This window comes from Haplochromis burtoni, unplaced genomic scaffold, assembly GCF_018398535.1.
Source record: "Haplochromis burtoni strain Fernald_Lab_line unplaced genomic scaffold, NCSU_Asbu1 Contig_11, whole genome shotgun sequence".
In the NCBI taxonomy this organism is placed as follows: Eukaryota; Metazoa; Chordata; class Actinopteri; order Cichliformes; family Cichlidae; genus Haplochromis; species Haplochromis burtoni.
This window is the reverse complement of record NW_024582372.1, coordinates 3,134,708-3,148,828: the sequence shown is the minus strand read 5'-3', so window position 1 is coordinate 3,148,828 and position 14,121 is coordinate 3,134,708. Positions and strand designations below refer to the sequence as shown.

At 38.8% G+C, this 14,121-nt stretch overlaps 1 protein-coding gene across 1 annotated transcript; it reads left to right on the top strand.

The window, feature by feature from the left end:
* The first annotated feature begins 1,958 nt into the window (after positions 1 to 1,958).
* Positions 1,959 to 12,950, top strand: phf10 (PHD finger protein 10). The gene is made up of 12 exons (XM_005915081.2): positions 1,959 to 2,167; positions 3,460 to 3,569; positions 3,861 to 3,991; positions 4,095 to 4,178; positions 4,270 to 4,394; positions 4,521 to 4,670; positions 5,185 to 5,294; positions 5,396 to 5,543; positions 6,163 to 6,315; positions 10,755 to 10,863; positions 11,386 to 11,574; positions 11,769 to 12,950. The coding sequence occupies exons 1-12, from the start codon at positions 2,096 to 2,098 to the stop codon at positions 11,864 to 11,866; spliced, it is 1,479 nt and encodes a 492-aa protein (XP_005915143.1). The 5' UTR covers positions 1,959 to 2,095; the 3' UTR covers positions 11,867 to 12,950.
* Positions 12,951 to 14,121: the final 1,171 nt, after the last annotated feature.

Below are 14,121 nucleotides of genomic sequence, written 5' to 3'. Positions count from 1 at the left end.
GAGTTACTTTTGAGAGAAGTAACTAGTAATGTAACTAAGTTACTATTTTAAAGTAACTTACCCAACACTGCTGGTGTCCCACACAACAACTCAATGTCCACTATGTGAAGGAGCCAAACACATGCCTGCTCCTCTCGTTAACTGAGATAAACTGCTGCCATATTTGTTTTACATCTATACTGTCCAGTCTCTCCTGGTGGACATGGCATACAGCAGCATTGTTTAATCTCATTTGAGTCATTGTTAACCTTAGCCATCTTTTTAGTCTTCTGAGAGCACTGAAGCTTCTTTCAGCCTCAGTACATGCGTTTTATCCTCAGATTAAATTATTATTCTGTGCTTGATGTGCCTCACCTTTGGCCCTGGCTCTTCCCCTCTGACTGCACTAGGACATATTGCCACCTGATAAAATAACACATTGATTCGTGCCATATAAAAAGTGAGACATGTCAATTCAGATTCTTTGTCAAATATACACTAATGAATCAGTTTACATCAGCAGCCTAACAATTGTCATGATAATAAATACTATTTAATCTATAGCACCAAATCATCAGTCACCTATGACCTTGCCTCTTCACCTCTGTCTGAGCTACAACATGGCAGAGCTGCCTCTGTCGCCTGATAAATAACAGTGAAACATTCCAAATACATGCAGTCACACATGTGCTTCAAATACAGTAATGAACCAACAAGTCATCATCCAATTTCACCTGTGATCTTGTATCACCATTACTCTCTGAGCTTTGTGTTGGTTCTTCTGTCACCTGACAAATAGGACATACATGACAATAAGAATAAAATGTGGAGCTGCTTCAGTGTTTCTGTCAATTTGTGCAGATCTTGACTCATCAGTAATGGTTGTAGGGTGAGTGCATTTTTAAAACAACTGCACTACAAGGTGGATATTTGCAAAATCATGACTACCTCATGACATTTTGTCTCAAAAATTAACCCTATGAATATGTCAGTACCATTAGGATGAAATTATTGTGTCACCAACATTTTAATGTTAGAAATATAATTTTACCAGCCTCTGTAAACTAATATCCTGGCTTGCTCAAAGCTGCCGTTTTCTCTTACAGTTTCAATCAAAATTAGAAATGCTGCTCTGGGAGACTGAGAAAACTAATAGTGCTGCCTGTCGTGCAGTTAGTTTCCAAAACACGTTATTCGTTGTTACATACAATTTTAGACTGATGTGGGCCAAAGCCTAGCATAGCCTGTAACGTTATTATGACGGACACATTTTATGAGTTCATTTGGATTCTTCCTTTTTGCTGCCATCATCCTCTCCTCCTGGCAGCGCAGGCTTGCCGCTGCTAAAACTAAACAGAGCTCCCTGAAAGGCACAGCCAATCACATTGGCCATATTTGTCACATGCACCGCTGGGTGAATGAGACGTTGACAGATCGTTTTCTTTTTTTCTTTCTATCGGGTTTGATTTTCTTTACTGGAATAGATCAAATTATTGGTGGGGACAATTCAATAATCGCTGAATATTGGTGGGGACATGTCCCTTCCGTTCATGCCAAATCTACGCCCTTGGATTTAATAATAACGAATTAAATCATAGATAAGAAATGTTTGTCCACTTTTCGCGCATAGAATTTCGAAAAGACATCGGTGAAAATTATAAGTATGTATTATCACGCCCCCATCACGATGTTGCCCTGGGCAACCGCCCATGTCGCCCATATCAAACCCCGCTACTGTGTGGATCAAAATTCGTTGTAGGTACTTTTTATGAGGGAATTCTTGGCCTATGTCAAAACTGGCCTAAACCACGTTGTCAAAGCATGACACGTGAACAGCATGTAAGGGTTAATATAACTCAAACTTGTTCAAACTTCTCATCAAACGTAGTTTTAATTTATGCAGACTGTAACGACCATGAATTCACTTTAACTGTCTATAATAATTAAGATAAATCGAGATTATACCACACAGTCCCAGTCCTGTCCTGAAGTCACGCGTCCAGTCCAGCAGGTGTCGGCCATGTTTCAACGCTCGCCAACAGCCGCGAAACTTCACCAACGAAGGAGTAACGAGCTAGTATGCTAGCCTAGCTGCAGAAATCATTTAGCAAAAAATATGGCTGCTGTGCTCCCCGTCAGGCCGCCCTGCGATAGCAACCCCGCTACCCCCGGAGCACAATCCATAAAGGTGACATTTGTACGCCATAACAATATTAATAATACTAATAATAAAAACACGAGTCACTGTTTGCTCAGTTCCCTCGGCTCTGTACGGCTATAGCCTGAGCTAATAGCTAACTGGCCATTTATGGGACACTTTAGTCCATGATTGATGATCAGTAGCCACATTAGCGTCCCTCCTTTGTTTTCAGCTGTGTAGTAATTGGTTAGTTAGCTCGTTCGGTTTGAATTTCCTCGTTTTATGTATCTGCAGTGATCTGGTCTGTGTACGTTTTGAATGATCTAAGTAAAAACGCGACGTTTAATGTCGTAATATTATAAGTGATTTGACAATTTGTGCTCCTTCTGTCAGCCAGCTCTGGCGTGTAAACTCATACATGTTTTGGTCTGTATTTAGCATAAAAAGTAATTATAATCTAACATAATCTAACTCTATAATCTAACCGTCAATAATATTGAATAAAGCTTCGTGTTGATGTAAGAGGGGAAATATCCTTATCTGAAATAATTTTTTAGTGTGTTTCAAAATGAACCCTCTGTATTAAACTGGCTAAATCTCTGAATGTTAACTTTTGCAGTTGTTTAAAAAGTTTTCATCAGGCCGGGAAATACTATCATGTCTAAAATAGCAGTAGTGTGCATTGTGTGTGATTTTTATCTCATGCCTGTGGAGCATATACAGAAAATCACACTCAGTTTAAATACACTGTGATTCATTTATAGTAAAAGTATGCACTGCTCAGCCATTAAGTGGGCCTGATTTGTGGATACAGCAGGCTGAGCAGAGATGCCCAGACCTCTCTCCCTGGCCCCCTCTTCTATCTTTTCTTGGTGGGATACTAAGCTGTTACCAGGCCAGCTGAGAGAAGTAATCTTTCCAGCACATCCTGGGTCTTATCTTAGAATATGAAACAACTCATCTAGGAGGTGTCGTAGTCCCTCCATTAATGGTCACATTAACATGGTGTCAACCAAGTGATCCTGGGAGCCTCTAGTGGGGTCTCTCAAGGCAAATTGGTCTTAAGCGATGATAGAATGGAAACTCTTTCAGGAACCAAGTGGGTCAGATGGGCCCCCCACTTGGAGAATCACATGTTAAAATTTGTTGTAGCAACAGGAAGATGAATCCTGCAATTATGAGTCCTAGGGTTCAGGTTTACCAAGCAAAAATGAATTTGGGCTCTATTCATTTCTGTGTCATAAAAGTGTCCAATACAAAATCAGAAAGCTCCTAAAAGTTTTCAAACATCACATTATGTAATGTTAAAAATTAATTCTGATTTTTCTTTTCCTCTGAAGGAGGATGTCATAGAAGAAGTGTCCAATGATGGCAGCCAACCTCCCAAGAGAAGGAGAATGGGTTCAGGGGACAGCTCTCGAAGCTGTGATACCTCAAGTCAAGATCTTGGGTAAGCTGGTTTGGCATTCGGCAAGAAACATCCACTGGTATAATTTTCAAGCATTCTTGACAACCAAGTAGGACAGAAAATTTGTTGTTACCATATGTCACATTCTTTTTATTTTAATATATATCCCCAAAATATACTTGTATATGATAAACCCTAAAAGCTGTAACTGTCAGTATTGATGTCTATTTAGTTCTTCCAATGGCGATTTTTTTCTCTATATCAGCAAAGATTAATCTTACAAAATCTTGTCCAATCATCAAACTCTGTTGTCCCTCCAACCTTCCTTTCCAGTCCGACGTATTTCCCAGCAGAAAACCTGACGGAATACAAATGGCCACCAGACGATACAGGAGAGTACTATATGCTGCAGGAGCAGGTCAGCGAGTATCTGGGAGTCACATCGTTCAAGAGGAAGTATCCTGGTAAGAAGTGAGATTTTTTTGTGTTTACCTGTTTTTTGTTGTAAAGAGTTACTCTAAGATATTAACTTGTGGTGTTGGTTTGTGCTTTTCTGTTTCTTTTTAGATATGGAGAGGAGAGACTTGTCCCACAAAGAGAAGCTCTACCTTCGTGAACAGAATGTCATCACTGAGACACAATGCACTCTGGGTAGAAACCAGTCCTTCAAACTCAGACTCGACCGCTGTTCCAGTTGTGATATTAGAAGGTAACATCTTTCCTTTTCTTTCCTGTTCTTCAGGTTTGACAGCTTTGAGGAGTGATGAGGTGATCGATCTGATGATAAAGGAATATCCCACTAAACATTCAGAGTATTCTGTCATACTGCAGGAGAGGGAGCGACAGAGAATAGCAAAAGAGTACTCCGTAAGTTCACAAGCAACAAAAAAAGATCCTGTAGAAGTAGGGCCACATTATTTTCATCTAAAGTGTAATGAAAATCTTCTGCATACATCTCCAAATATATTTCTAACATTCTTTATTCTTTCATAGCAAATGCAACAGCAGAACCCTCAGAAGGTGGAGGCCAGCAAAGTCCCCGAGTACATAAAGAAGGCAGCAAAAAAAGCTGCCGAGTTCAACAGTAACTTCAACAGGGAGCGCATGGAAGAGAGGAGAGCTTACTTTGACCTCCAGACACATGTAAATCCAAACTAAAGTTGTTGTTTTTTTCAGGGTTTTAGTAATAGATGACTTAATTTAAATTTCAGGCATTTATCAAAAAAAGAAAGCAGAGCGGATGTCTGTCTCCCAAAACCAAAAACAGCTTGCAAAGCTTTTTTTGGCTTCCTCTTTGGAGGCTATTGTTTCACTTACTTCAACTGGAAATTCTCCAGTTTTATGCCCTAGCGGTGCAGGTTTTTCTCTTAAAACATCATTACTGCTTTCTCTGTGATGTTTCTCTATAAAGAGAAAATCCGTGTATGGCACTATGTAGTTTAAAATGACTCGTGATACACTGATATATTCACATTGGTTAGATCAAAATTTGTTAGATGGTGCACAGGTGTCAAAAAAGTAAAATTGAATGACATAATTGTATATGTGGTTATAGCTGATTAGAGGCTTATGAATGCCACAACAAACTGTCTTTTTTGTTGTTGAGGTTTTTGTTTTTTTTTAATTTTCTTATATGTGTTGTGTTTTGTTGTCCCAGATCATCCAGGTGCCCCAGGGCAGGTTTAAGGTGCTGGCTCCAGAGCTAACCAGGACAGGGCCCTACCCTGTGGCTCTTATACCAGGACAGTTCCAAGACTATTACAAAAAGTACGGCACCCACTAAAATAAGTACTTTCACTTCTAATTACTGTTCGGTGCAATGTATCAAAGGTTTCGCCCTGATCCTCTGTTATTTTGATGTATGACAGATACTCTCCCAATGAGCTGCGGTACTTGCCGCTGAACACAGCTCTGTTCGAACCTCCACTGGATCCAGAGCTTCCTGCGCCGGACTCAGAGCCTGACTCTGACGACGCTGAGGATGGCAAGGATGACAAGAAGATCAAGAACTCATCTGTAAGACAGTATTTTGTGCACAGCTATATGAATTTGTTATGGGAGTAATATTAATCCGATGAAAGAGGTTTAGTTTATTGTATAGATTTTCTATTTAACCAGATATTCACAAAAAGAAAACCAGAAGTGTAGAGTAACTGGATGCTACTTTAACCAAAAAGTTAACTAAAACAAAGAGTGACTTCTGTTGTAGGTGTCACTGCTGTCCATGAATATTTTGATTAATCACAAGGCAAACTACCCAAGCTTTCATTAGTCATAAATGAGCCAATCTAGTTGCCTCTTACTCATGTTTGTATGTGATTACTCACTCTTCATTTTACATCGCTCTGTTGGGTATTTTCACAGAGTGATTTGATTGGCTGGGAAGGGAGAAGTTAAACCTTTCTAAGCTTTTTAACACAAACAGTGCAAGGAAAGTGAAGCAATGGATCCACATTACAGTTTGGTAACACACTGAAGTCTGAAATGCCCAACTGTGAGACTGATCCTAGGTCTCATGTCAAAGTCACTAACCTCCATCACAGTTACCTCGTCATGGATATGCTCTCTCGCACAGCAGTGCTATATCATTTGTCCTTCACTGATCCTCCACCTGTTTAATTCTTTTAATCTATAGGACAGTTCTTCCGGCAACGCATCTGATGTGGAGAGCCAGGAGGGCGTGGGGAGACAGAGCCACAAGTCCAAGGCCAAAGACAGGACATCAACAACGGGAAAAGACGGCAGCCAGCGCCACTCTGCATCCCAGAAAGCCACCGCAGGGTACAAGGTAGAGGACAAAACCACCTGAACTCTTCTCCAACAACAGCAGCAGCACTTTTCTACCCCCTCCTCCTCTTTCTACTACTACCACTCCCTTACTCCATCCATCCCGCCACCCCTCCCTAGCTTTCTTCACTTTTTTTCTCCAGCTTCTACAGTTTGTCAGTTTTTCAGCTGGGACAGCCTGGTCCACACAGACACACAAACACACACACAAACACACACTGGGAGTCCCATCTTCAGGTTTTTTGTTGTTGTTGTTTTTAGGATTGCCACGTGGCTTTTCCCCCCCGTTTTTTTGTTCCTCTTTGTACAAGACTGTGAGCAATAAGAACTTTTAAAGGAACAGTTCACGTTTCTTTCACCGCACTTTCGCTTTTTTGATGATTTTATGTTTTTTTGGTGAAGACAAAGTTTTGCTTTTTGATCGTCTTCAGTATACCTCTTGTCTGTCCTCACTTGTCAGAAAAAATACTTCCAAGACAAGTAAGTGGATGTTTTTGGCTGCTAGTTTCTTCCTTTTTGGTCAAAAATGATAAAATGATTTTGTTAATCTAATATAGAAAATATAAACCACATATAGTTTGTAGTTGCTTTTAAAAAGTAGTTAATGTTGACACTAAAGAATTTTAACATTTATCTCCTTAAGTCTAGAAGGCACTTAACCCTACTGTTTTAAGTGTGTATCGGTAAAGTAACATACTTTGTTTATACACTCTGTGATGTACTGTTAATAAGTATCAGACAGCTGTTTTGACAAGGGCATTACCTGCCCCTGTGATGTCATCATGGCGTGACGAGGCCTTGCTGACCTTATTCACACTGTCGCTGAGCTGAGCTAGAAGTAGACTGACACACAGTCGTGGAATATCCTCATTTTAAACTAAAAGTCTTTGAACTTGATGCAAATGCACCACTTTGCTTCCCCACAGCTCATTGTGCACTTTCCATTTGTCTGTAGTTTTCCAATCCAACTTTATAGGACTATTCAGATGTTAAAATGGACCTGGGTATGTCCAGTTGAGTTCAGCTCAGCTTTGTGGTGTGGGCATGGTCCTTTTGATAGTGTAAGACCTGTTAAGACTTTCAGTGTTTGTTTGTTTTTTTTTAAAGTTTGCTTTAATTGACATTTTTATCATCACAACTTTCTGCATAAGAGCGTCCAAATGTGGCATGGCATGTTGGTAGCCAGAATCAACTAGAGGTAGTCAGCTAATAAAAGTATATGATATAGTGTGACCTATCATTTTGTTAAGTAAAAATATGCCTGCTTCCTGTTAAGTGATGAAGAATTTATTTTTTTCCCCAGTGGATGAAAAGTTTGAGTGATTTTTTTTAAATGACTGTTACTGTTTTTCAAATGTCACCACATGTGAAAGGCTGCTAGCTGATTAACGTTACTTCGCTCTGGTTTGGCTACCATCTACTGGACATGCAGTGCTTAATGGTGACCTCACTTGAAAGCTGTTTTATAAGCAACTCACAAATAAAAGCTAATTATGAACACCAAAGATGGAATTAGATTGTTGAATACCTGGCTCTACAGCAGACTTTTGTTCAGGTTTTGCACGTTTAATATTTAGCGTAATATAAACAAAGTAAGTGTAGTGAGTAAAAGAGAAAAATCCTACTGAAGCTTTGGCTCTAGAGCCTTTCGGTAGCTTACACGTTGTTTCAGTCCTTAAATACGTGGCTCAGAGGAACCTAAAATATGTGACGCACTACACTGCTGCATTTTAAGCATTTTAAAGATGCAAACAAACACAAATAAGTGAGACTGGAGCCCCGGCAAAAGCAAACGAAAGAGTAACAATGCAAACCAACCCCACAATAGTTAGATTCAGCATTTCTCCTCATTTAATAAACAAAAATAATAAAACTAACATTAAAAACAAGACTGCTTATAAATCCAAACCAAACTAATAATTAATAGTGCGAGTCGAACCCCATGCCTTCCCTTCTCTGGCTTCTTATGCATGCAGGTGACGCAAGCCAATCAGTCAAGAGTCAACAGGTTAATAAGGATGATAGTAAATTATTATTATTAACCGTTATTTAACCAGGAAAAAAATTAACTCTTGAGCTAAAAAATATATATGTTTTTTTGAGATTGGGATTAAAAATGTTGCCTGCACATCAAGGCACCGCCCTGCTGGTTCACTTGTATTGGCATTAATTGCATTAACATAACAATCAATCAGTAGATTGTATTAACAGTAAATCCAGCAGTTATAATGCAATAAAAAAACGAAAGTAGATTAAGTGTCATGATTGCTCTTATTCATTTTTGCTGTGTGAAAGTTAAAAAATTATGCTTCACCGTAACATATGACGTAACCAGAAACCCCTCTTAACTCCACGCTGTAATCTTCTACGTAACCTGACGTAACCCGACCTCCTGGGAAATGTAACTAGCTGTCAGGCAGATGACTTAATATTAAAGTTACGGCGTAGGGGTAAGAAAGGTTTCCTTTTGTGTCGTACGTTTCCACCCAGATTTCCCGCCTAATCAAAATGCAGGCATGACTTATCTACAACCAACAAATACGTTTAAAGAGTCCGTTTTAAATGGCAGTATAGATGTTACTGGTGACATCAGTAATCCAGCCAGACCAAACACATAATCAGCGGGGCTCAGTTCAAGAGACTACTCTTAGTTTTTTCTCGTTTCCTTCTCCTGCTGCTGTTTCGCTCTTAGTTTTCTTCTCTGCTCTGTTTCTAGTTTTTGATTGCCACCATTAGTAAGCCACGCCTTTTGTATAGTCTAATCTAATCTGTCAGGGGATATTTTTAATGATGGATGTCACGCTGTATCTTCAGGCATTTGAAGTAATTGGACATAATGCTATGAGTTTATAAGGATAAATAAATATAATAATAGTAATAAAGGGCTACATGTGATTAATGGGATGTTTCCATTAGCTCAGTTCATCTTTATAAGAATTTCATCCTCTTTAGATACTTGCTGAGTTGACTTTTACTCAACTTTTTGTTTTTAGAGCTGTGGCTCTACCCTCAGATGTTTATTTCTTCAGCTTCCTGTACAGTTACATCAAGATTCATAAGTTTTAAATGGTTGTCCATTTGTGTGATGTCTGGACTTAAATGTCCCCGAGCCACTTTTTTTCTGCTCTTTCTGTTTCTTTACTCTCTGCCATCTTTTGAACTAGACGGTGAATTCACAGGGTGGTCGTTCCATGTAAAATCAGTCAGTTCAGGAAAAGACCTGACTCCCCAGAATTGGCTGATTTGATGTTTGTTTGTTTGTATTTATACAATAACTTAAGCATATCTAATAAGGTCAGGTGAACTTTATCCTCATACTGTGAAAACTGTCAGTTACATGCCCTTAGAAAGTACATTGTTATGGGTTGCAATTTGCCGCCATTTGTCGTCTATTTTGAGTCCTTTTAGCTTCCTCAGTAAAGGAGATATCCACATGAGTTCAAACGACCTTTAAGATCCTTTCAGAACTGCAACCCAATCAATATAACACTACCGGGGTCAAAATCTAAAGCTTATAATATAATGGGATGTCAGTTTCAGCCTGTCTGTGATGTAGAGTAAAAAGTAACAGAAACAAGCATTGGTACCCTGGATGCTTGATTTGATGTCTAATAGTACACTGGAGAAAAACTTTAAAAAGTGCATTTTGGGGTCAACTTTATCGAAACAAGTTACAACATATGAAAGGTCCCATATTTTCTTACATTTTGACAACTGGCTAAAATCCTTTTAACCCACTCCTGTGTATGTCCAAAGCCTGTAGTTCGGGGAGTTTTTACCCCTCACTCTAAAAGGCTGGGGGTATTGTTGTCACCCTGGTGGGTGGGCTGGGGTCACGGACATACAACTTTGTGAACACGGTCACTCGAAAACAAGATCAAATAGGATTCTCAAATCTTCTAGGAGGCTGATGGGTAGCACTGCCAGCCATCAGTATTTTTATAGTTTGCATGGTGTCATTAGATATGCTAAAGTTACTAGAAGTTCCTGCATTAAAAATCAGGTGATTCTCAGGGGGTCAGGTGGGAGTCACTCACTGATTTTCTATGGAATGAGTCAGGTACTTCATATTTCCACATTCATAAGTCATCATGAGAGAGTTTACACACTCGTGGGGAGGACAGAAGTTATGTTAGGGTCAAAGCATTCATTAGTCAGAGTGTATAAATGTTTTTCAAATTTATTGAACATTTTAACATCATAAAGGGTAACTTTGTGTGGTGCTGCAGCTGATTGATCAGATGATATTTTAGGGCCATCCTGGGGTCACTTTTATTTAAAGATCACATTTATAGTTAAATAAGAAACATAATAAAATCTATGTTCACCAAAACCTTAAATGCAGCTTTGACACCAAATATTGAAAGTTTTGTTTCTAATTACACCCATGACTGCAGGATGCTCGTGTGTGATTTTTATAGCATTATTCTGCCCTTGCAGCCTAAGGTCATTCCCAGTGATATATGTGGCATTTGCCAGAAGGGTAAAGAGGCCAACAAGAAAGGCAAGCCAGAGGCTCTCATTCACTGCTCCGAGTGTGAAAACAGCGGTAAGTTCACACACTCAACTCCAGAGGGCAGTTTAATCACATCTGTTTGTATTTTGCTACAAATTGTCTAGTTAGTCATCAGCAGTTAACATGTATTAAGTCACCTCCATATTTAGTCACAGGAAACTTTTAGTTAAGTGTTAAACAGCTGGCTAACTTTATATACCTGTGTGTAAGCATGATTTAAAGTATTTGTACTGTTTATGATACTGTATGTAAGAGAGTTTAGCTTGTGTGGTTCAAAGTCATCTGTCAATTGAATTAGCAGGTATTCGGATGAAGGCTGTTTAATTGGTAGAAAAATTCAGCATCTTGTTTATTATACCTGAAAATGTTCTAATGTCACAAATATTACTATTTTAGATGATGGGCTTTAGTATGTCGGTGGATAAATGCCTTACTGGGGTCAGTAAAATATCAGGGCGGTATTTTGCCTGTCTTTTTCATGTGTCGTGTATTTATCTGGGTTCGTGTGTGTCTCTCCGGCTCTTCTGCTTCTTTGCACATGTCCGTGAACTTCAGGCCACCCATCCTGCTTGGACATGAGCGAGGAGCTGGTGAGCATGATCCAGACGTACCGCTGGCAGTGCATGGAGTGTAAGACCTGCACCGTGTGCCAGCAGCCCCACCACGAGGACGAGATGATGTTCTGCGACATGTGCGATCGAGGATATCACACCTTCTGCGTGGGCATGGATTCCATACCTACAGGTGAGTAGATGGACCTACAAAGGCGATTTTTAGACCAACAAATACCTGAGGCTTGTACTGCGAAACACAATTTGGGGCTTAGCCAAGTAACCTTCAGGTTTAATCCCAGATTTTTAGCTTTGCAAAGGAAGTTCACTTCTTGAGCTGAGTGTAGTTTTTTTCATGTTTTTGATTAATTCTCTCTGTCTCCTCAGGTCTTTGGATATGTGAAGTTTGCGACAAAAATTTCACCACGCCCAAGAAGAAAGGAGGAGCTAAAACACCCAAAAAGAACAAGTCAGCTCAGAAATGATCAGCGGTTCCATTAATCATAACAATCCTGTTATCACATTCTAGACAAATGCACTGCCATTAGAAGCTGTGGAGCTGGAAAATGACAGATAAGTGTTTGGCCAAACGGCTTTGACGGAAAAAGATAAATGCACAGTTTGTGATCCATTTAAAAAGAAAAAAAAAAGCAAACACAGTAGTGAAGCTTCCTTCCAAATATTAAAAAATCCAAACTGAATGTTTAACCTGCTGTTGCTGTTTGGTGTGTCTTTAATATACAGACTAAGACTTTTCTGCTGCAGGCCTATAATTTAAAACATAATTAATTCCCACCTATAAACAAGATCAGTGCATTACGGTTTTATTAACTTATGTATGTGTCCACATTAGGGATTACCTTCAACAGAGCAGCTCGGGAGAATGACCTCCACATACATAAATAATGTAGAAGCTAAACTGGAACTCGGATCCATCCAGATTTGCTGCACTGAATCCTTTGACCAAACCACTAACAGTGTCGCCTGTTCATTGTTAAATCGTGCAGTTTGTGCCTCGTTATGTTGCTGCAGTGATAACGTGTTTGCTGGGAAAATGGTGCTTTTGATCGTTTTACTACTGAAACAGCTGATCTTTTTTTCTCTCAAAATTCTGTCTTTGTCTTTGTTTTTTTGGTGTTTTTTTATTTTTTTTTATATCTTTTGAATTACAGTTTGTATGTTGATAATGTGTGATTCACAGAGGCGGGCCAGTAAAATCTTATTCAAGTGAATAATGACATGGTGCTTATGTAAAAGACACTGGCTGTCAGACCTCATAGCTGCAGGAGTTTTCAAGTTTTGGGAGTGAGACTTTATTAACGAAACAAAGTCTCAGAAAAATGGAACCACTCGTAATTACATTGAATTGTGATTCCATTGAATTTAGCGTCCATCACCTCGATGGTTAATTGATGTTTCTGTAATTAACTTGAAAAGTTTCCTGCTGTCCTGCAATAAGCAGGTTGTTAACGGGATATTTGTTGTTGAATATAATGCTTTGGTTATTGAAGTTAAATGTGTTTTTTGTTGTTTTTTTAAATAAAGCTTTTTTTTTTAAAAAAAAAAGAACAGTTTATCTTTTTTTCTATCAGTATTTTATGATGTTAAAAGGAGCCCCTGTCAGTCATGTGTCCTCCTGCTTTACCTTTCCATTTATTTTTTTCACAGGCTGAGCAGAAAAAACTGTCTCAGTTCAGCATTGCATTATTTTATCTCTTAAATATCAGAGCCAAACAGCTTTACCACTGCATAGACAGATAGCAATTTAGTTAATACTGTAAGGTTACATTGTGTACATTGCATTATTTATAGAGAAGTACATCCATAGTTCATATATTACTAATAAAAGTTTCAGTATGTACCAACAGGTGTGCTTTTATCGCTAAGTGTGATTTTAATTTAGGTATTTTGTGCAGAAACTATAAATTTGAGACGCATGCTCACAGCAGTTCAGCAGTGTGATGAGGCTGAAGTAATCTGATTCAGCCACTGAGCCATGTTGGAGAAAGTGGCCTGCCACAGCACCATACAGGATAACTTTTTTTTTTTAACTCTCCCAGAGAAAATCATCCTGGATCAGCCAACTGCTGCACTAAAAAGTCACACACAGACTTTAATCAAATTAAAATTTGATCTTGAGTGGTAAATTTCCAAACTAGTTGCTGATGCCATAAATTTAAGACAAACTTTGTAGTAGTTCTATAAAAAAATGACAGTGTTGCAGCAGACCCCAAAAACTCAGTCTCCAGTGAAAATGAAGCTGCTGATGAACTCTGACACATATACTTTTCACATGTATGTTCCAGGTAAGTGCATTATGAATTTGCACCCCTAAGTATTTGTACATTATAAGCTGTCTAATGGCATTACCATGTATATTAATATGGGTCAAATCTCCAACTGATTTTAGATTCTTATTAATTTCTTCCTGTTTCTTTACATTAATATGCAAGTGATGCACAAAAGTTCCAAGAAGCCAGTATCCCCAGTATTTCAAGCCTAAAATAAACTAAAACTGTAATTGCTCAAAAAGAAATGCGCTTCAAGTCAATTCAGACTCTTAAGATTCTGAAGTATCTTATTTCAAAAAAAAAACGGAGCAAATTTGATCTTTCGATTACAATTTGTCTTTCTTTCTTCAATTTCAGAGATATTTTTTTGGCTAGTGAAAGCATTAAACGTGTGGTGTGCATTACTTCGAGCGGCCTGTGGATGCGCTGTCACGCGGAGGCGCTTTGAG